General features: G+C 38.4%; 1 protein-coding gene across 1 annotated transcript in view; it reads left to right on the top strand.

Annotated features, from left to right (window-relative positions):
* The window catches only part of MAP3K13 (mitogen-activated protein kinase kinase kinase 13), a 125967-nt gene that overhangs the window by 88328 nt on the left and 16041 nt on the right, over positions 1–21598 (top strand). The window contains exons 3-7 of the mRNA XM_016200094.2: positions 4300–4483; positions 8840–9031; positions 12166–12324; positions 13982–14140; positions 14519–14627. Coding sequence (XP_016055580.2) covers positions 4300–4483; positions 8840–9031; positions 12166–12324; positions 13982–14140; positions 14519–14627 — 803 coding nt within the window. The remainder of the gene's footprint in view (positions 1–4299; positions 4484–8839; positions 9032–12165; positions 12325–13981; positions 14141–14518; positions 14628–21598) is intronic.

Here is a 21598-nt window from a genome sequence, read left to right as displayed (position 1 = left end):
CTATATTTTAAAAGTTCCCTCTTCTCTGCTTAGACACAGAACCTATAAATATCTGTTATGTGATAAACTACATCTGGTCTTTAGAGTCTAAAGTTGTCCAGTCTCATAATTATTTTGGTGATAATTTGAAAGTCTCAGGATCCAAATGACACATAAAAGGTATGAAAGACACATTCTGTGTTTGGGAAAAGGAGACTGTAATTTTTTTTTTTATTGTTCTATAAACTTGTACTTAATTTGTCTTCCAATTGATTATGTGACTTTCAGAAAGGCTTATTGCAGGAATAAATAAGAAACAGGCTTGGTCAGCTTAAGTTTACAAGGACACAGCAGCTGCCTAACTCTTCAGCAGATGACAAGATATCCTATTGTGGGCTGGTGTTGCTGTGGGCTGTGAGAGAGATTTGCTAGCCGGAAACTAAGTGTAGTTTTTTCCTTGTCAGCCCTGGGATCAGGGAGATAATCTCTAATCCTGGATTACAGTCAACCAAAGGGTAGCTCATGTAGCAGATGTGTCCCTGGGTTTGGTACTTATGAGAAAATTTCACTAGATTTTTTAAAAAATTTAATGATGTCTTCATTTCCCATTTAGTTTGTTGGTAGTAAAGTTCAAGTAAGGTAGTACTTACTATGTATAATTGAAATCTTTTATTTCCAGTTAGTTCCCAGTCTCAAAGCAAGTATTGTCATAGACATGTCTGAATAAACAAATGAGAGCTTATGCATTAAAGTGGCTGGGCATGTGGCTTTTTCTCAAGCTTAAGAATCATGGTAGATATTGGAATTAAGATAGTAGCCATAGTGACGAATCAGAGAGAAGATAAAAGCTGAGTAAGAGAACCTAAGGGCCAGATGTAAAAGCAGCAGAAAGTCTGGGACTAACCCTGGAGGGAGCACAGCCAATTTCCATTATTATGAGGTTAGTGATCTCATTTACCAAGGATCTAAGCACCCAATTTTTCATATTCTTATTGCTGAGGTTTTTTCCCCTGCCATTTTTCTGTCCCTTGATATTGACAGGGACTTTGGGACAAGACAAGAAGACTAAATCACAACCATCAATTTTACTTCTGGTAATCAGTTCTAGTAAAAAGATTGATTCAAAGGTGGTTGAAGTATTATGTTACTTTATACTCTGTGTTCTTGAATTACCAATGCCATCACCTTCATTTTTCCATGGACAATTAAGACTTGGCGGAATAACACAGGCTTGAGCTGCTGTTGGTAGGGGAACAATTTATTCTTTATTTTAATATTCTCACCCTTTGGTATTTGAGTGCCAAATTTGTATTTCAATAATTCATTTATTTCTCATTTTATAACAATCCTTAATAATAGAACATGGCCAGGTGGCTCAGTTGATTGAGCATCCTACCTTGTACTGGAAAGGTTGCGCTATTCAATTCCCGGTCAGGACACATGCTTAGGTTATGGGTTCAATCCCCAGTCAGGGAGCATATGGGAGCATATGGATCCATGTTTCTCTCTTTCTCTTTCTCTCTCCCTTTCCTCTCTCTCTAAAATCAATAAAAGCATATCCTCAGGTGAGGATTAAGGAAAAAAATACTTAATAATAGGTATTATTTATTTAAAATATTTATTTGTTCAAAAATATAATAAAATTAAAATAAAAAGGCTTTTGTTTAAAAATATATATATTTTCTTCATGTCTTCAAAGAAATAGAGAGGAAGCTCCTTCAAGTTTGTGAGATAGACAAAGGATAGACAAAGGATAAATTTGACAATTCATATAAAGTAAATGTGAGTATTAAGCAAATGTAAAGAAAATATTGTACATCACTGGCAATTGAATTAATACAAACTTATAAAATACTATTTTATACCTAATTAAATTAGCACCAAAAAATAATTGGCAATATTCATGGCTGGCAAGATTGTTGTAAAAGGGTCAACATTGCTGCTGTCAGCGAAATGAACAAAATCCTTTCGGGTAGCAACTTGGAATGTATACCAAGAGTCAGGAAACTGTACTCTTTAACCTAAGGATTGAGTTTGAGGAAGGAATATGAAGAAAGACAAAAGTATTTTAACTTCAAATTTAAATTAGCAAACCAAAAGATGGAAACAATTAAGTTCCAAAAAAAGACAAGGCTACAGTAAACAACTCTTCAAGCTTGTAATAAAAATTATATAAATACACAGGGAATATATAATACATGAAAAAGAAAAAACTATGCATCACATACAACTTTTACATATGAACAAAGACTAAAAGAGAATTTTAAAACTGTGCATGGGATGGCATATCAGATAAAATACGTTTTTCTGTTTTTCAGATATTTTCTAATGTTCCTAGTATTTAACAGTAAATAAAGATTGAGTAGCTAGGGAAAAAAAGATACCCAAAGATTGTCTTATTTTAGTGATTACTGTGTTAAAAATAAGGGAAACTTGGGCAGTTATAAAGTTATTTAGAGAAATATTACCCAGTTATATTCTTGCCCCGGTTCCGCCCTCAGAATGGTCACAGTGACCCTGTTTAGTTCTTCACTGGACCCTAATAGTAAAACTCCCTTAGAACCTGCCATCAGTGCCTGCGCCTTGTGTGAGCTGCACGAATAAGCCCACGGGAATGAAAGAGAGGCTGCTTGAGACACTTAATATTCGTCAGTCATTAGAAACCACAAAGATGTCGAAAGCGGTCAAGTCTGTGACTTACTGCTTCCTTCCAAATCTCACTTGGTGATTTCTTATTTGTCAGTTATCTGTATTTTAGAGAGATTTGCTTTGATTTAGCATATACCCCCTTTCAACAGAGCAGAAACCTTTAATACTGCTGATATCAGAAGAATGGGACGAATGCCCATGATGTAAACCCCCCCTTACCATAATTTTTTCTGCTCTGTGTAGTCGTATTTTGAAGGTCATGTTTTAACCATTGTGATGAGAAGCCACACTTTTACTAAGAATCTACAGAATTTCTTTTCTCTTAAAGTGAAGAAAATTAGAGAAGAGGGAAATGTAGATCCCTTCTAGATACTGATGAACTCTTTCTGTTCTTGCTGTACATGGCAAATGGTGAGCTGATTTGCTTTCAGGACCAGAATACCTTCAAAACCACCTCAGTGTTCTGCAAATAACGGCCTTTTCAGGATCAGTGATCCAACAGGAATTCCTCAGGACCTTTGACGCTATCATGGCCCTCTCCTCACTCTGTGGGGCTCCTGGCTCTTTGATGTTCATTTCTTACCACTGCAGTGAAAATGTGCTGGCAGAAAGGGGAACCAGGAGAAGGAGCAATGGATTATATTCTTCTTTTTAAGTTTCACAAGATTAAAGCACATATTGACTGAATTTTTGAAGTGCTTTATTTCAAATAGCATTTAATTCATTATAAAAGTCATATACACTTATAGTTAAAATTTTTTAATACGGAAAAGATAAAAAACAATATGAATCACTAATAATACTACCACTTAGGAATGACTCCTGGTACATTTTTGATGTAAAAAAAAAAAAACTCTAAGAAAAAGAGAAACTTGAAAATGTTGTATCTATATGAGTAAATATACCATGACTAACGACATGCTTAGTTACTTCACAAGAGGCAATGTGGTATAGGGGAGAAAGCACTGTCCCTGAAATCAGCCAGTTCTAGAGTTCTAGGCCCAGTTCTGCCACTTACCATCTATATGACCTTGGGTAACTTACTTAACCACTCTGTATCTTAGTTTTCTCATCTTTAAATAACCATAACAAGGCCAAACTTGTAGGATTGTTGTAAAGATTAACCATGAGACATGTAAAGCACCATGCTAGAGCCTGGCATACAGTAAGTACTAAATAAAAGGTAAATACTAATACAGGATTATGCATAATTAGGTTCTTAGGAGAGTATCATTGAAAATTCATTCAGCAAGAATTAATTGAGCATCTGACTAGAAATTCAAAGAGAAATAAAACAACACTTATAATGGGTAATGGGGTAGGGACAGTGGTTGAAAGACAGACAGGTGAATCAACTGAAGATGCAAGCTTGAAGCGAGGACATGGGAGTGTCAGTATATGTTTTGTTTGGAGGAGAATATTTTGGAGATCTCTGATCTGCTTGATTTCACTGGTTAAAAATTGATACAAACCTAATACATGGGAATATTTGATCTGTAGTATCAAGGCACATGGAAAGGTTCTAGCTTTTGGTGACTTATCAGGTGGAAGACAAAGAGTAGAGGTCATTTTGGGTGATGGTAAAGTTGTTACCTCTGGAGTGGCCTTGTAGGATGGGCCCTAAGCAAATTCCAGGATCTTTTTAAGCTTGTTTCTCGTTTGTGTGCCTAGATACTTGGGAAGTGCCATTTGAGGAGATCTCAGAGCTGCAGTGGCTGGGTAGTGGAGCCCAAGGAGCTGTCTTCCTGGGCAAGTTCCGAGCGGAGGAGGTGGCCATCAAGAAAGTGAGAGAACAGAATGAGACGGATATCAAGCATTTGAGGAAGTTGAAGCACCCTAACATCATCGCTTTCAAGTAGGTCAAGGCTTTTTTTTTTTTTTTTTTTAAGCAATAGAGAGATTTTCTTTCCCCCAGTATATACATATACATTCCTGCTTTGAAAGACATGTTAAGAACATGCTTTAGACTAAGCACCATACTAGGTGCTTTGGTAGTGTACCAAAGAACTATTAAATTAGAGTCATGTCTTTAAGGAGTTTCAAATTGAAGAGTTCTTTTTGCCAAAGGATACCCTGCTTGGAAGGGATGCAGATGGGACAGAGAGAGAGAAAGTGGATTCCTGCCAAGCAGTCAGATCTGCTCAATCAACCTCATTTATCAAAAGGATGACAGCAGCCTCCTCCAGATAACCTGAACATGCTAACATTCAGTTAAGAAAACAAAGCTAACAGCTAAGTGATCAGAGAACAATAGTCCCTGTGTAAGAAACCCTTTTTATCAGTTTCTATTAGCATCGCCTCTTAAATATTAACTTGTAATAGAAGGTACCTTCAGAGTATTCTCCCTGCCTCATTGTTTGCTGGGTCCCGTTTCAAGTAATGCCAAACACCCAGCTTTCTAAATGTAATGTTGCAAAGTTATTGGTGATGGCAAGTTATGTGCTACATTTCACAAAGTAGTTGTTTTCAAGATTTATAGTTTAGACCATTATAATATTGGCAGGGATCTGTAGCCAAAGGGGGAAGCTCAAAGGTAAATTTGTGGAAATCATCAAATTTGGCGGTCCCAACTTCTAAATATGTGTAATCTCTTCTGCCTTGAGTTCCCTCTCTTACTAGCCTTCAAATTTTATCCTAGGCTTGAACAAATGAATGGTGAGTGGCTTTAGTGGAGGGAAGGTGAAGAACAGAAAAGGTAGCCCTTAGTTGGGGTAAAAGTATAGAAACTAGAACGTGTGTGTGTGTGTGTGTGTGTGTGTGTGTGTGAAAATAATATGACCAATGAGGCTACAGTTAAAAGTGGAATAACTTACAAATCCCCTTTCCCTAAACTAGAAGGAAATTCTCCCAGCCCCCAAGAGGGATCCTTTCCTGATAAAACTCTCATTATAAAGCTAAACATGTAATGTGATCATTTTTAATTGGAACCATATCCCCAAAGTAAGGAATAGAAATATTAGGTACAAGTTTTATAGAATAAGTTTAAATGAGTATTAAGGCTGAGTTTTGATCCCCAAACAAGACTCCTTATGAGAAGGGGAATGGGTGTAAAATGAAGAGAAGAATTCAACTGGGATGCTAAACAAAGTGCTTGGATTTTTTGCCTTGTGGGAGGACCACCCATGCAGAGGGCGTGGGAGAGAGCTTCAGCTGCTGAAGTGATTCTATCACTGGTTGCCCTAGTTGGGCCACGAGGATGTGAGACTAAAACAAAATGCTCTAGAGACCAATTCTAATCTTTCCAAAGATGATCATTTCCAAAGACAGTAAGAGAATTATTTTTAAGCCGACTACTAGAGACTCACTTCTTTCTTTCATCTTACTTCACTGAGAGGATCTTCACTCCCAGTGTGCTACACCATCCTAAATGGAAGGAAGGGCCTTCCATTTAACTACGCCTAACTAAACCTTGAGGCTTAGGTCCTTAGAGTGCTGGGTTTGAGAAGAGAGCATTCTATAGATTAGCATGGCCTTTTGGCCTCCTGAAATGAAATACGCTGTGTCTCCCAAGTAAAAGGCCTTTCCAGGTAGAATGTATGTCCCAAGGCGATGGGTACTAGAAGCTTTATTTTTCCTTCCTTTCTTTTGCTTCTTTCTTTTTTTTCTTGGTTCCCCCCACCCCACCTCACCCTCTGACCTGCCCCCCTGCATATGCACTTTTTAGCATTTTGGACAAATATTGCCATGCTGGTGTCCAACTCTTTAGGCTGAAGATGCTTGAATCTTTACCTCTACATGGAAACAATAGTGAGACTGTGTCCCTGCCCATTACACCATGCTCTTGAGGCATTGTGCAGTGTTAAGTCTGCAGCCATCTGTGCCATGTGTTTGTTGCTTGGCCAATGAATCATTCACGACCGTCTGGAAGACATGAAGGCAAGATTAGATTTTAGTACGTCTCTCTAGATACTGGTGTCTGTGCTTACAGCTTCTTTTGAAATAAGAACCATGTACAGAAGGGATAGAGCAAGGAAAGAATACTATATTCTTTTTTCTTCCAATTTTTTAAAGCAATCTTTTAAGAAAATCCAATCTGACTGTTCCTAATGGAATTGAGTGGCAAGCGTACAAAAAGGTAGCAATTAGAAGTGATTATAGAGCTGTTATTTATAGCTGGGAAGAAGCCTTGTCATAGTACAGGGCTGATGGAATGACTGCTTCTCATTTGTCACTCGGGAAAGATGGAAGGCTCATAACATGTCACTGTTGGACCCTTTCTGCCTATGTTTGTGACAAATTGAAATGTAGTAGATCAGGATGCTGAAGAGCTTCAAACAGATGTTTGTTTTGATATTCTAAGCGTATTACATTATTCCTGCCTTACTCATTATTCCTCTGTGATGAAAATTAAATTGTCTGTTTGTAGTTGCGTACACTCCTGCTCCACTGAGGTTTCCTACAAGTCAAGTAACAGAAACTTGAAAAAATGTTTTCATTAAAAATCAAGATGATAATTCTGGGTAGCTTAGAAAATGATGCAGAGTAATAGAAATAGCTTTGTGGCATTTGACAGGCACATCAAAGCAGGGAAAATGAAGAGCAATTCTTTAATTTCTTTATAACCTATTATTGTTACAAGACTTCCACATGATCACAAGCCATCATGGCCTCTAAATTCCTTCATCACTTACAGCAATTTAAGAGACAGAACATGAATTGAGAGCTGGCTGAGGGCTTTAGCTGGGTGTCTGGTAGGTAGACTGCATTCAATAACTACTCTGGAAAGTTTTAAAGGAAGGCACATATTCCATTAAGGGTGGGATAGAGAGAATTGAGTACTGTCATTTTTCTTCTCTTTTCTCATCCTCAGAACCAAACTGTGAATTAGAATTAATATGATTATTCCCACTTTTATAAGGTAACAATATTAATGTAGGAATCCCCAATATGCTTGTTTATACTGAAGTTAAAGAGGAAAAAGAGGGGTAGTGTGGTGCACATGAGTGGAAAAAGCATGGCTTTGAAGTTAAACAGGCAGATTTGAATCCTGGCTCTGTCACTTATTAGCTGTCTGATCTAGGACAAGTCACTGTCCCTCTCTGAACATTATCTGTAAAAAGGGAAAAGGTAATATCTATCTTACAATGGTTTGGAGCAGACTAAGTAAAACAAGTAAAAATTAAACATACCTGACAAACAGAAGATGTTCTTTCATGTTAATGCGCCTCCTCCTACCCCAGGCCTCTGCACGTGTTCGTGTGAAGGCTTGATCAGCAAAAAAAGTTAAGGTGAAGTTAAGGACTATTTGTGGTGGACTTGCTGTGAACATCTAGGCCATGTGGTAGACAGAAAAGAACTTGAAGACCTTTCCCTTCAAGGAGCCTGTAATCTATATCAGGAGAGAAAAATTTCATATAAAAAACTAATGACTGCTATGTGGCATTGGAATTGAGAGCAGAGAAAGATCTTTGGGGCTGGAATGATCAGGAAAGACTGTATGAAAGATGTAGAAAATGATGGACATACAGGCTGCACAGATGTATAACACATTGTACAATGTCATTTTTATTCTAAACAGAAATGTTTTTCAAAGACTATATAATATGGGGAAAAATTTTTAGGTTTTCTTTTTTTTACTTTTTTATAAATTTAAGTCATTTTTTATTCTTCAATTACAGTTGACATATAATATTATATTACTTTCAGGTGTACACCCCAGTGATGAGACATATGAAATAGAAAATTGATTCTTTTTTTGATCCTCAGTCTAGTTAGTTGTCTTCAATTTGAGTAATTTAAAATTCAACAAATAATAGTAAAAATAGCAATATTTTATTTAAATTCTCTCTTTCTGCACACTATGTATAAAACCCTCTATTTAATTCTAAAAGGAAGCTATTTAAATTATCCTTAACAATCAAAACAACGCAATATCCAGCCCACACAAGGCCTCAGGAAAGGGTGCTTTTTCCCAGAGTGGAATGTTCCCACAGAAAAAGCACCAGATATAGCATAGCATGTAGATACCCAGAGTGAACAAAACAAAACTGAAATTGTCTATACGCATAATAAAGAAACCTGTAGACTAGAGGGTTTTTAATGCTAATTTAAGAATCAGGAATGATTATCTATGTGCATTTAAAAAAAACAATTTGGATAGAGAATTGGTCTTAATGATTAAATTTATGAAATACTCCTAAGATACAAATATGTAAACATGTATGTTTTTTCTATGTTTGTATTTAACTACATGGTTGTGTTTTCTTGAAAGGGGAGTTTGTACTCAGGCCCCATGTTACTGTATCATCATGGAGTACTGTGCCCACGGACAACTCTATGAGGTTTTGCGAGCTGGCAGGAAGATCACACCCCGCTTGCTAGTCGACTGGTCCACGGGAATTGCAAGTGGAATGAATTATTTGCACCTGCACAAAATTATTCATCGTGATCTCAAATCACCTAAGTGAGTACTGGTGCGAATTTTTCTGCTGTTTTGTTCTGTTGCTTTGAAATAAAGAATTCCGTCAACCACAGCTGAAGTTTTCAGACATCACACTTTTGGTTCAATTTAAATCAGCACAATGGGCAGTGCTGTCTACGTATCTTTTGGGTTATTGTTGACCTACTTACTTATCTATATGACGGATACATTCAGGCACCTGGCACTAGTTTTCTGTTTTTGTTGCTTTATAACTGTACAATTATGAAGCCATTTGTTATCTGATAATTCATCATTTTGAATAATGAATGCCAAACTTCCTCACTTGAAGGCTTGATTTGTTGTCTTCCGAGTGTGTTCCCAGAAAAACATTTTTTTAAACTGAGTTTTGGAAATGTGTTAATACAATCAGATAAAAGTGAATGAGTAAGAAGCAGAGGCAGAGAGAACAAAAACGTTAGAATTAAGGCTTGTTCCCAAAATGCATAGCTTCAGGTTCTGAACCGTTGTCGTAGGTGGACTACGTATTTGGCTTTGAGTTTCTTAGGGTCTAAGCAAAGAAAGAAAGAAACAGTTACAAGGTTCACAGTGTCCATAAGAAAAACACAAGCTGATCATCTAAGAGAAGCAAAGCTGTAACTAGTCATCTGTTTTCAAAATGATTCCTTGGCTACTTACTAATAACCTTTAAGAGGAGCGTTTCTTCAGTTCCTGGAACTGCATAAAGGAAAGGAAGGAATTGATAAAATGGTATATTTCAGTGTCGCTCCCATTTTTAAACTTTTTATTATTATTTCTCAACCCATTTTGGTTTGGAGAAACAGAAAAGGATTAATCTTTTTTTTTTAAATATATTTGCATGTGCTTTTTGATTTACAGCATATTTTTATATCCATTATCACATCCACTTTGATCTTTGCATAAACTGTGTGGGACAGATGTGACAAGTATCATTATTCTAATTTTATATAAGAGAAACTAGGGCTCAGAGCCCAAAGTCATGGGGCTAGGACTTGAACCCAGAACTTTTGGACCAAAGACCACTGCTTCCTACATCATTGTGTGAAGGTGAGGGGTTCACAAGGAATCCTGCCTCTTCTCCATGGAAGGTATAAATCAGTCCTTGATTATAAACTTCAAAGGAGCTTTAATGTATCACCATAATTCTCAATGATATTTATCACCATTGGTAGCTCACTGAACAACCTCCTTATTGATTTACTTGCAGGTAACTTTATTATATAGTGCTCGTTCCTTCTGTCTACATTTGTAACCCAACCTGTTGCTTTTGTCACCCACTACACACACATAAAATACTTGCCAAAGGCTTTGAATGGTCTTCTTTTGAATCATCGTAATCTCCTTGAGAAGTAATTTTAGAGAAGGAAGTCAAGAAATTTTAGAATACATAAAAATCACATGCTGCTCTCTTTAACTCCTGTCATTTAAAGAGTAGGATAAGTTGGTTACCCAGTAAGCTTTTCCCTCTGTTATCACTACCACCCTGAGCCCCCGGCAGCCTAGGCTTCTTTGGGTTCCAAGCTAACTTTGAAAAAACAAAGATCAATCTGGCTTGCTGTAAAGAGAGATGTTATTACCTACATTATATCTTTAGGCTGTGTGACCTTTATCTCAAAGGTTTCACAAAAGTTCCAACATCATACCTTCTCTGGTCCCCTCCTTTGTCCTTTCCTCATCATGCCAACAGGTCCCATAATAAGAGGCACAAAAGAGGCAGAAGGGGAAGTTTCTAGTGTTTTCCCCTCCTAGGGACTTATCACCTTTTCTGACTTTCATGGTTTAGGATGCCATCAATTCTCCAGTTATCTCAAATAGCCCATGATATTTTAATCCTTATGCGTTTTCACCAAGACTCACACCATTAAATCAACATTTCTAAGTTACGTGAATTGTACATATAGGTGCAAAGCCGGGGCTTGGGTGTGCATGAAGGTATTCCAAAGCAGTTTCAAGCACTGAGCTGTTTGGTAAACAGAGAGCTGTTTGACAATGGCGGGGAGGGGGGCAAATGCGAAGCCCCCGGTTCAAGCAGGGAAGGAAAGAGATTGAGAAGTTTCCTATTTTCTCGCCACCTTGATTCTGATCCTAGTGGGGTATTAAGCCTTCTTATTGTTAAAAATGGATCTCTAGATCATTAAGGCTGTGAAACCCTAACTCACTGACATTCTTAAGTTCTAAACAGGCTGTTTCAAGGGAACTCAGTCTGGCGTGTGAGGATGTTAATATGCTGGATTTGCCTGGTACCAGATTGCATTCATCTTTAAAGCTGGCAAAAGCAGTTTGCCCAGGTCACATTTCAGAAAACTACCATGAAAACTAAAACATGAGTTGTCTGGAATCTTCTTAAGCTTGCATTTATTCCTGCTTTTCCTCGTCATTGTTGGTGGACTCCCAGGATAGTTATTAGCCTTTTAATGTAACGATTCCCTAGGATCATGGTCCCATCCGTGCATGCTTGTGGTTGGCCATTATCTAAACAGTGTTTTAAACGAAGTGTTTTCTTATTGGGTTGTCTGAGACTGGCAGGGTGGAAACCAATATTTATTGAGCGTGGGTGCTTTACTTATCTCCCTTAATTCAAACAAAACTTCTATGAGGCATTATTACAGGCCCATATCCCTTATCCAAAACTCTGGATAAGTCAGATGATTTCAGGGAGGTGACAGCACATTACTTACACCCCCAGCTAAGACTGGGGCACACCCTGTAATCAGCCATGTACATATGTCTGTAGCAAAACCTATGGTAGTCACACAAAGTGGCATAAAGTGTGTTTGCTTATACATATGAAAAAATATTTATTCACCATTTTTAGAGCTTTTTGCAGTTTTAAATTGTGGATAAGACACTGCAAACTGAATTGTCTCCATCTTACAGATGAGAAAACTGGCTTAGAAGAATTAAGTAAGCTGGCAAAGCTCACACAGTGGCGGAGGCAGGTGTAAAAGCCCACTATGCTATGCTGCCTCACCAGTATGAATGGTGCCCTTTCAGTGTATCACTAATGTCCTAGTAATATTGGAACTGGTTGAGCTGAGTTCTGCAAGGTAGGGGGCAGCAAAGTCTTCAGTTGCCAATTTGAGTCATGTTTTTTCATTAGACTAATGCTCTGGATGTTCTCTTATTTCTTTTTAAAGTGTTTTAGTGACTCACACAGATGCAGTAAAAATTTCAGATTTTGGTACATCTAAGGAACTCAGCGATAAAAGTACCAAGATGTCCTTCGCTGGCACAGTCGCGTGGATGGCACCAGAGGTGATACGAAATGAACCTGTCTCTGAAAAAGTGGATATATGGTGAGTGGCACCATCTATGCCAACTAGAAAGCCTTTCCCACTTTCACCCTGTTAGCATGTTCCTCCATCAACACTTCTCCTTTCCCAAAATATTCTTTAGCGTTACTCACTTCTGGTTGATTGCAGTCCCACATTAGCTGAGGTACTTACGCAGTACAATGATATATGGTAAGAAGGGTTGGGGTAGGGTTAGGGTGACTATCCATTCAGAAAATCATCAGTTTTGGGGAACCTCAGAGAATATGCTAAACTTTCTGGAAAATGAAAAGTTTACTTTAAATAACCATTTAGTAAAAATGTCTTCCTGAAATATATCACATAATTTTCACCTCCTTAAATAAAATACTTTTAAACAAAGTATACCTGTTCTTGGTGACTCAGACCATCATTATGTATATCGGTGATCACTGATGTGAATAGTTACGTGCTTTAGGCCACTTTGAGTTGTAAAGTGCTGCTTCCCCTTTTATTAAACTGCCCTTATAGGCTATACTTTTGTTTTTGTTGTCTGCCTTTTTAAAATCTTTATCAATTTTTCCTCCAGATTTTTGCTATTAACAGTGTATTTCCCTGTCATTGCTTTTCTTCCATTCTTAAAATTGATTACTAATAAATTTTAGGCTTAAAATAATAGCATATATTAAAATTGCGTGTAACACTAAAGTAAATAAGATAAAGAAGAAATGTGGGGTCACTTGTAATTTGGGTAATTATTATAAACATGTCCTCCTTAGGGATTATGCCAATTTATGTTCCCAACAAAAATGTATAAGGATGTTTTCTCAGTCTCACCAGCAAAGTTAAACTTTTGGTTAACCTACATGCCAACCATGTAGGTGTAAAAAAAAAAGGTATCTTTGGTGCAATTTTAATTTGCATTCCTCTTCTTGTAAGTAAGGTTGTACATTTTTTCACGTTTACAAATCATTTATAATTTCTTATTTGTGAACTATTATTTTTTGCTAAGCTTTCTGCTCTTTATTCTTATCAATTTTTAAGAGTATTTTATATATTAAGGAGATTAGCCTTTTGTGTGTATGAATTGTAGCTACTTTTCATATTTTGTTATTTTGCTTATGGTGGAGTGTTTTTTCCATGCCAGATTTTTTTTTAATACTGTTTAGCTTATCGTTCTCTCCTTTTATGGCTTCTGGATTTCATAATCAGAAAAGCTTTCACCACTCTAAGATCTTTAAAAATTTTCCCATGTACTCTTTCAGGATATTTATGGTTTCATTTTTTTATATCTAAATCTTCAATTTATTAGGAATTCATCTTTGTGTAAGATGACTTATAAATTTAATTTTCTCCCTAGTTGTCCAAACAGCATTTATTGAATAATTAATTTTCCCCCACTGGTTTGAGATGTCACTTTTATCATATATGCAATTCCTCTATGTATTTCGTCTATTTCTGGATTTCTGTTCCATTCCATTAGTCCAGCTGTCTATCCATGCACCAGAGTTCATCATAAGCCTTAAAAAATGTCTTAATATTGGTTACCTCTCATTGACTTTCTTTTTTAGAGTTTTCTTGACTGTTTCCATTTTTCTTGTAGCAGTATTAGAATTTTAATTTGATTAAAAATTAATAAAGAACTAAAATACAAATCAGCCTTTCTGAAATGTCCTTTCTGCATTTTCTGGTACTACTGCAGGTCTTTTGGAGTGGTGCTTTGGGAGTTGCTGACAGGAGAGATCCCTTACAAAGACGTAGACTCTTCAGCCATTATTTGGGGTGTTGGAAGCAATAGCCTACACCTTCCAGTTCCTTCCACTTGCCCTGATGGATTCAAAATCCTTATGAAACAGACATGGTAAGAAATATATTTCTCCCAATATTCTCTTTTACCTTCTTCCTCAAAACCACATTTAAAACTTCCCCCAAACTGCAGGGAAGTCTCTAATGTGCATTGGGAGTGAATCACCTGGTAGTATAAACACTAGGAGCCTTGGAACTATTTATAAATAAAGAATTTAGCACATGTTGAAATAGTAGGTCTTAGGAAATGATAGCTACCAGCCCTAAGAGATTATTATCAAACAGGACACTGATGCGAGAGATTTTCATTTCATCAGCACTGCTTGAGACATAGCCATGCACGGAGGCAGAAATGGCTTCACAAAGTAGAACAAAACGTTATCCTCCTGGATGTACCTTCTGAAATGCACAAGCTGCCTTTTTTTACTTTTAGGCAAAGTAAACCTCGCAACCGACCTTCTTTCCGGCAGACACTAATGCATTTGGACATCGCATCGGCAGATGTTCTTGCCACCCCACAGGAAACTTACTTCAAGTCTCAGGTGAGTCTGGAGCCTCTCTACCAGGTGCTACTGGGCAGACGGGCAGGGAACTCTCAGTGAGAAAACGTAATTCTTAGGAGAGGGCCATTCTGATTCTTGTAACAATTATATAACTCATTCATTGTGAAACAATAACTGTGATACTCATACATAGGACATTTTGGAGTTTCTTAAGCACATATGTCATTATCTCATTCAAAATGAATGTGTATCAGAATCTGATCTTCATAATGGGTTCTGGTGAAACTGTCAAAGAGAAAAAAGGAAAAGAAGGTATGAAAAGTGTAATGTGCATATATTCTAATTTGAATTACTACTGAATTTCATGAAAGTATTGTCTTTGAAGTAGAAAAACTACGGTACAGAGGAAGGAAGTTAAATACCAGAGGGAGCCTATGATAGAATTAGGCCCAGGGAGAACCTTTTCTCTAACTTTGTATGTCACTTAATAGCACCAAATAAAATGTAATTTAATGTATCTGTTAGCTTTCACTGCATTACAAGGCATTCCAAAATTTATGGCTTAAAACGATAGGCTTTTGTTTAGCTCACAATTTTGTGGGTTGGGAATTGGGCTACGTGGTTCTTCTGCTGGCTTTCACCGGGCTCACTCACACGTCTGCAGCCAGATGCCGGGTCGGCTGGGAGGCTGGCAGGTTCCAGATGGCCTCATTCACAAGTCTGGCGACTAGTTGGCTATTAGCTAGAGCACCTCAGTTCTCCATGTGGCCTCTTACTCTACAGCAGGCTAGCTTGGGCTTGTTCGCATGGTGTTCTCAGGGTGATAAATGCAGCAAGAGAGCAAGCCCCAGTGCACAAGTGATTTTCAAGCCTGTGTGTGCATAATGCGTGCTGATGTCTCATTGGCCAAAGGAAGTCACCGGCCAACCCAGATGGAGAAATAGCTGTCACCTCTTGATGAGAGAATCTACCGCAGTACATTGTAAGGGCATGAGTGCAGAGAGAGGGGACAATTTGTAACTATTAAATGAAAAGGCTACAGATGTCATAAGGATTGGTGGTCCAACTTCTCTCAACATGGCTAGAGAATAGTGGGAGATAAGTAGGCATGAGGTCTTTATCCCTACCAGGCCCAGCAATAGCAAAGGAGTAAAGTGGGATGAAACTATGGCTTTTGAAATAAATGTGATGATCCTAAATTATAACTTTATGCCTGCAGGATTCACAACAGTATTACCTAATTTCTTATCATACAGTTTTGTCCCACTCATGTTACCGTGCTTCTAAGTGAATTTTTGTAAGACAAATTCCATCTCCACATTTTTTCCAGTATCATTTCAAAGATTCATTCTCAGAAAACATTTTATTACCAATTGATGTTTCAGTCTACTCCCCAGAGCCTCCCATCTGCAGTGGGTGATGAGTTTACCCCCCAGAAAAGTCTGCATTGAGAGGAGTACTGGACTGGGAGGGGCATCATCCTGGACATTAAATTGAACAAGTCCTCCCATATGCCTTACTACCTGCCCCTACCCAAAGCTCAGAGTATGTGCTTCTGGGGTATCTGATAAAGACATTGGAATATCTTAATAAAGGCACAGGGCTTTTGGCAGTTTCTAAGGAAAGATAAGTAAGAGTCTTTTATCCTGCTGCCCAAAGTTCCAACACACTTTCTACGAGCCACAAACTTAGCTCTCCCCACAATCGTGTCTTTAAATATTTAGTTACACTTGCCTCTATAGTTTTTTAGTGTTTCTGAGGAATTATTGTGTAAGAAAAGTGTTTGATCTTAAAAAAAATAAGAGGATGTAAGAGGTTGACTTTATACCATTTCCTATGTCCTTTGATATGCATTCAGGAAAGCTCCCTTAGGTTGCCTATCTACTCAAATACATGTAGGTATGGGGCACTGGAGAAGAAATCTGTCAAATAGCTCCTTTTAGTATTCAGGGAAAACTTAGATCCTTTTGTGAAATGACAGAGAATAATAGTGAGTACTCTCTAGGAAATCTTTCAAACGTAGGGTATGGTTGCAATCACAGCTTTGCCTCCTGACGGTAAAACTATACATACCACAACTTTAAAAAGCAATTTAGGTGAGCATGCTATTGAGACAGTATAACTGTATATCCTTGGAAAACTTCAAGTTCTAAGCAGATTTTACTTGAATGCTCCCGGAAGATCACTTCTTAGCCAGTGCAACATATTCTGAGACCTCACCATATGCAAAGCACAGTATAGTACAACTAAGCACCCACAGTCAGTGTCCTCACTTGTACAAACTCACTTTCATGAATACATGCAGTGCTGAACTTGAACTCAGGAAAGAAAAGGTTCTTTTGGAGCAAGACTATGAAAGGGAGGGGAGGGGAGGGGAGAGGAAGGGAAGGAAGAGAGAGAAAAAACTTGGTACATTGGATATCTTTTTCTTTTCTTTTTTCTTTTTTAATATATCTTTATTGATTTCAGAGAGAGGAAAGGAGAGGGAGAGAGAGAAAAAAACATCAATGATGAGAGAGTCATTGAGATCGGCTTCCTCCTGCACACCCCTGACTGGGGATCGAGCCCACAACCTGGGTATGTGCCCTGACCAGGAATTGAACCCCGATCGCCTGGATCCTAGGTCGATGCTCAGCCACTGAGCCACACCTGGCCGGGCTGGATATCTTTTAATATTCATTAATTCTTCCACATTTTTCTGCCAACATAAAATTTTACCTCTCCTTAAATAGCCCAAATCTGCTATCCTTGCTAGTTCCTAGAATTAGGCCTTGAGTCTAAAGCCCTGTCCTGTGATCTTGGACAACCCACTAAATTCTCTAAACCTCAGCTTACTCATCTAAACAGTGAAGATAATCATATCTTCCCTTCCTTGTGGAGTTTTGGTGAGGATCAAGTGAGACAGTAAAAATGCAAGTGGATTGTAAACTACAAAGCTGTAAAAATTAAGCCTCCTTTGGATTGTTACATTCTGGGTACTTTTCCTGATGACCTCCTGAGATGGAGAAGATGGCAACTAGGGAACTCCTATTCATTGTGTTTTGACTTTATGCCACCCAAGTGGGGAAGCACTGGTTATCAGCATGTAGTTTTGCTTTGCTATAGCAACCTTGTACCTGAGGTCTCACCTCCTCCTGCCTGCTGACAATCTTGTCATCAGTTTTCATCAATGGTTGCTGGCCACTGGTCTCCACCTCCCACCAAAACTGTCAATCAAGAGCACTGACAAAGCCCAGCCTAAGAGAAAGTGCTTCATTCATCTGTTTCTCAGCAGCAGCACATGTGTAAAGATGCAGCATATATAGCACAGATGAACAAAGAAACCAATTTCAGGACAATATTAGATTCTGCCAAAGCTATTGCTCCATTCTTAGACAATAACCCATTTCTCCAAGTAGGCAATTATTGCTCCTGATATTCAATTACGCTTGAGATCAGTCTTTAGAAACCATTTTAGCCCAGTCCCAGATCCCAGCTGCCAGGTGGGCCATGTGCCCACTTCTAAGCTCTCCACCATCCTCTGCCTTTGCACCATTCTAATTTCCTTTATGTGTGTGTGTGTGTGTGTATGTGTGTGTGTGTCTTTATTGATTTCAGAGAGAGGAAGGGAGAGGGAGAGAGAGAGAGAGAGAAACATCAATGATGAGAGAGTCATTCATCAGCTGCCTCCTGCACACCCCTTACTGGGGATCAAGCCCACAACCCTGGCATTTGTCCTGACCAGGAACGGAACCATAATCTCCTGGATCATAGGTTGATGCTCAAAGGCTGAGCCACACTGGCCGGGCTAATTTCCTTTTGAGTGCCACTGCGACCACCAGAAATTCAGGGGAGTTGCAGACTCTAAGCTCACTGTTGGGATAGACTGTGCTACCTCAAGAATAGTCTCATCACGAGCAAGTAGGTGCTTTGGCAGAGACTAAGCACTTACCTGGGAGGCAGTAAACAGGACCCTGTGCCAATCAAGACTTGGGCTTATAACATCTAAGTCTTTTCTGACTCAGAACCTACAGTTTCCTGCTATTTAGTCCCCCAAAATCCTGCTTCCGTATTCCTCAAGCAAGTCTGGGACTCACTCTTTTCTTACTTTTTAAAAATTGTGGTAAAAAATATATATAATATAAAATTTGGCACTCTGACCATTTTAAGCATATAATTCAATGGCATTAATTACATTCACAAGGTTGTGAAACTACCACTTTCTGTTTCAAAAATTTCTCATTAAGCAATAACTTCTCATTCCCTCTTCCCCACAGTCCCTGGTAATCTGTCCTATTTTCTGTCTCTATGAATTTACCTATTCTAAGTCTTTCATTTGAATGGAATCATGTAATGTTTGTCCTTTTACTTAGCATGTTGTTAAGTTTCTTCAATGTTGTAGCAAGTGTCAGAGCTTCGTTCCTTGATATGACTGAATAATATTCTGTTGAATGGATTACCCACATTTTGTTGACCCATTCTTCTGTTAATTCAATTTCATTTTGACACCTATATTATGGGAGAGGAAAGAAGCAAGGTTTGGGTGCAAGAGCTTTAGGTCTGTTGACTGAGTAACTGGAAGGCTGGAGAAGACAAAAACCTAAACGTCCTCTTTATGCTGCAGACCTTCTCTGGGACATAAAGAGGATCCCATTAATGGTGGTAACCCAGGATTCACTGATTTTCCCTTATCTGTTTACACAGGACGTAAGTCTTGTGAAGCACCCCCTCCTCCCTCCTCCCATTCTCCACTTGCATTTTGGTGGAAATCCCCATAAAGAGTAGGGTCTCAAATAGCCTCAGATTAACAACATCTGTTCTGCTTTCCACTGATTCTGGCTAGGCACGGCAGTCTCCCGCCTAGCATCTGCTGGGTATTACTTTATTGTATAGCACTGTTTTCTCCTAAAAGACTGTAGTCCGCAGCTGGCATCCATTGGGTGCTGCCACATCCTTAAGACACTGCCATCACCCACTGGGAGCTGTTATTTCCTGCTGTAACTGAAGTTCTGGACTTTACAAGATTCCAGTGCTGCCCATTGTTCTGTTTACACAACAAAAGCTTCCTTTCCCTGTTGAGTTACACTTTGTTAAGAGAGCAGTGCTGGTTATGACAACATTTTACAGGTATTTTAGTGAAACAGTGGAAAATGCCCCTCCTCCCCTGTTATGGTGGCTTTGTTATAGGTCATGTTCATGCAGGACGCCTCTTTCCTGCACAACTGTTTTCTCTCATAGGCTCCTCAGTCTCTGTGCAAACTGGCTTCAGATATGCCCACACGTCTGCATTGCAGGTTAAGTGCCAGTTGAAACTCCTATTACATAAAGATTCCAAGTATATGTGATGGAACTCCAAAATTAACATCTACCAGTCCCACGACACCTTTGGGGAAAACATTACTAATCAGTACCTGCTGTTTTCCCACACACCCTGTTCCTGCTTCACAGGAGGAAGCTTCTTTTTGGAAATTCACCTTCTTAATAGGCTTCAATCTTCAGAAGGTTCTCTTTAAGTTTCCCTAACCTGTAAACCCATAAGCAAAATACCAAGAGCTTTATTTTCTCTAGAATTAAAAAAAAAAAAAAAAAAAAATCTGCGATATCTGACTCCTCACCACCAGAGGGAGGTGTTCCTTTCCCTGATTCCTCTAAGTATTGTACTGGAATCCTCCGACAAGTTTCTGTAAAAAGAGGACACTTTAAGGCCCATATTTGACTCTCCCCCCTAATTCTTTTTTGGTCGAAGAACTCTCGGTTGTCAGTCTTTGCCCTCTTAAAGCTCAATACTCTTCCTACTTCATGACTTTGATCTGATGATTGAAAGAACAGCATTACCTGGGACTCAACCAAAACTGCATTTACTGCTTAGATACTGTCGAAGACTGTTATCAGACAGTGGACAGCACATTCTGGATCTTGGCTTTCTGACAGCGTTGCTGGGCAAGTTTGGTGCCCGAAAGTCAACTTACTGACAGAAATCTTTCTCCAATAGTCATACACACGCGCGTGCGCGCGCGCGCACACACACACACACACACGGCATATTATAAATGGATAAGGAGGATAATCACTTTCTAAATAATTACAATTTCCTCTATAAAAATAAAGGAGAACTGGCAAATTTGGGGAGAAACCTTCTGTAATTTCACAATAACTTAAGTGTAACTTCTTCCATGATCTAAAGGGATCATTTTTGACACGAATCTAAAGGAATAGCTCTAGAGGAAAATGATACAATTAGAAACATTTAGTGACACATCTAACCTTTGCTAGAAATTATCTTAATCTCATTAGCTTCCTAGATGGTAGTCTATACATAATCTGATGGTAGTCTGTAGATAATCTATCCTTTAGCTTTTTTCTAGGAACTGCCTATATAAACTATATTCCAGCAGAGGTTTTTCTGCCCCCTAAAATTTAGATAAAATTGGCTTGAAATTTATGCCCTGTGGAAAATCCAATGTCCTAACACTCCTGTGAATTCCTGGAGATTTATAATTTCATGGCCACCCTGGCTCTGCCTTCCTAAAATTCTTGGCTCCCATCTCTACCATATTATGGTTGTTTTTTAACTTTGTCCTATTACTGCCCCAAACATGAAGTTCAGCACCTTCCCTTGATTTGGAAGAAAACAAAAACACTCATCCAAAGTCAAAGTGAATGTCAAGAGACTTTACTAAAAGGTTTAGGAAATTGGAAGAGGCTTACATTTTTGAACAACTTAAATCACATATTAGGCACCAATTTCTGTCCTAAGAATTTTGTCAGCCTACTAAATTGTTTAGTTATACTATTTTTCTCCCTCCTCCATCTTCTCTTTTTCTGTTCATCTCCTCACTCCCAAATTTCTGTATAATTTTCTGTATTTTTATTCTCATCTCCTGCTGTTCATGCCCCTTGGGTCTTCTACTCCAAATATTTTTTCAAGATATTTTCATACATAAAACCTAAGAGGAACGCTGGTGCCAGCTGTAAAGACGAACATATTCTCACTGACACATACTTGTGCCATGAGGTTATCAGAGCTATTC

This window comes from Miniopterus natalensis, chromosome 6 (genome assembly GCF_054644295.1).
Source record: "Miniopterus natalensis isolate mMinNat1 chromosome 6, mMinNat1.hap1, whole genome shotgun sequence".
NCBI lineage: Eukaryota > Metazoa > Chordata > Mammalia > Chiroptera > Miniopteridae > Miniopterus > Miniopterus natalensis.
The sequence above is the reverse complement of the archived record's forward strand: the minus strand, read 5'-3'. Positions and strand labels throughout refer to the sequence as shown.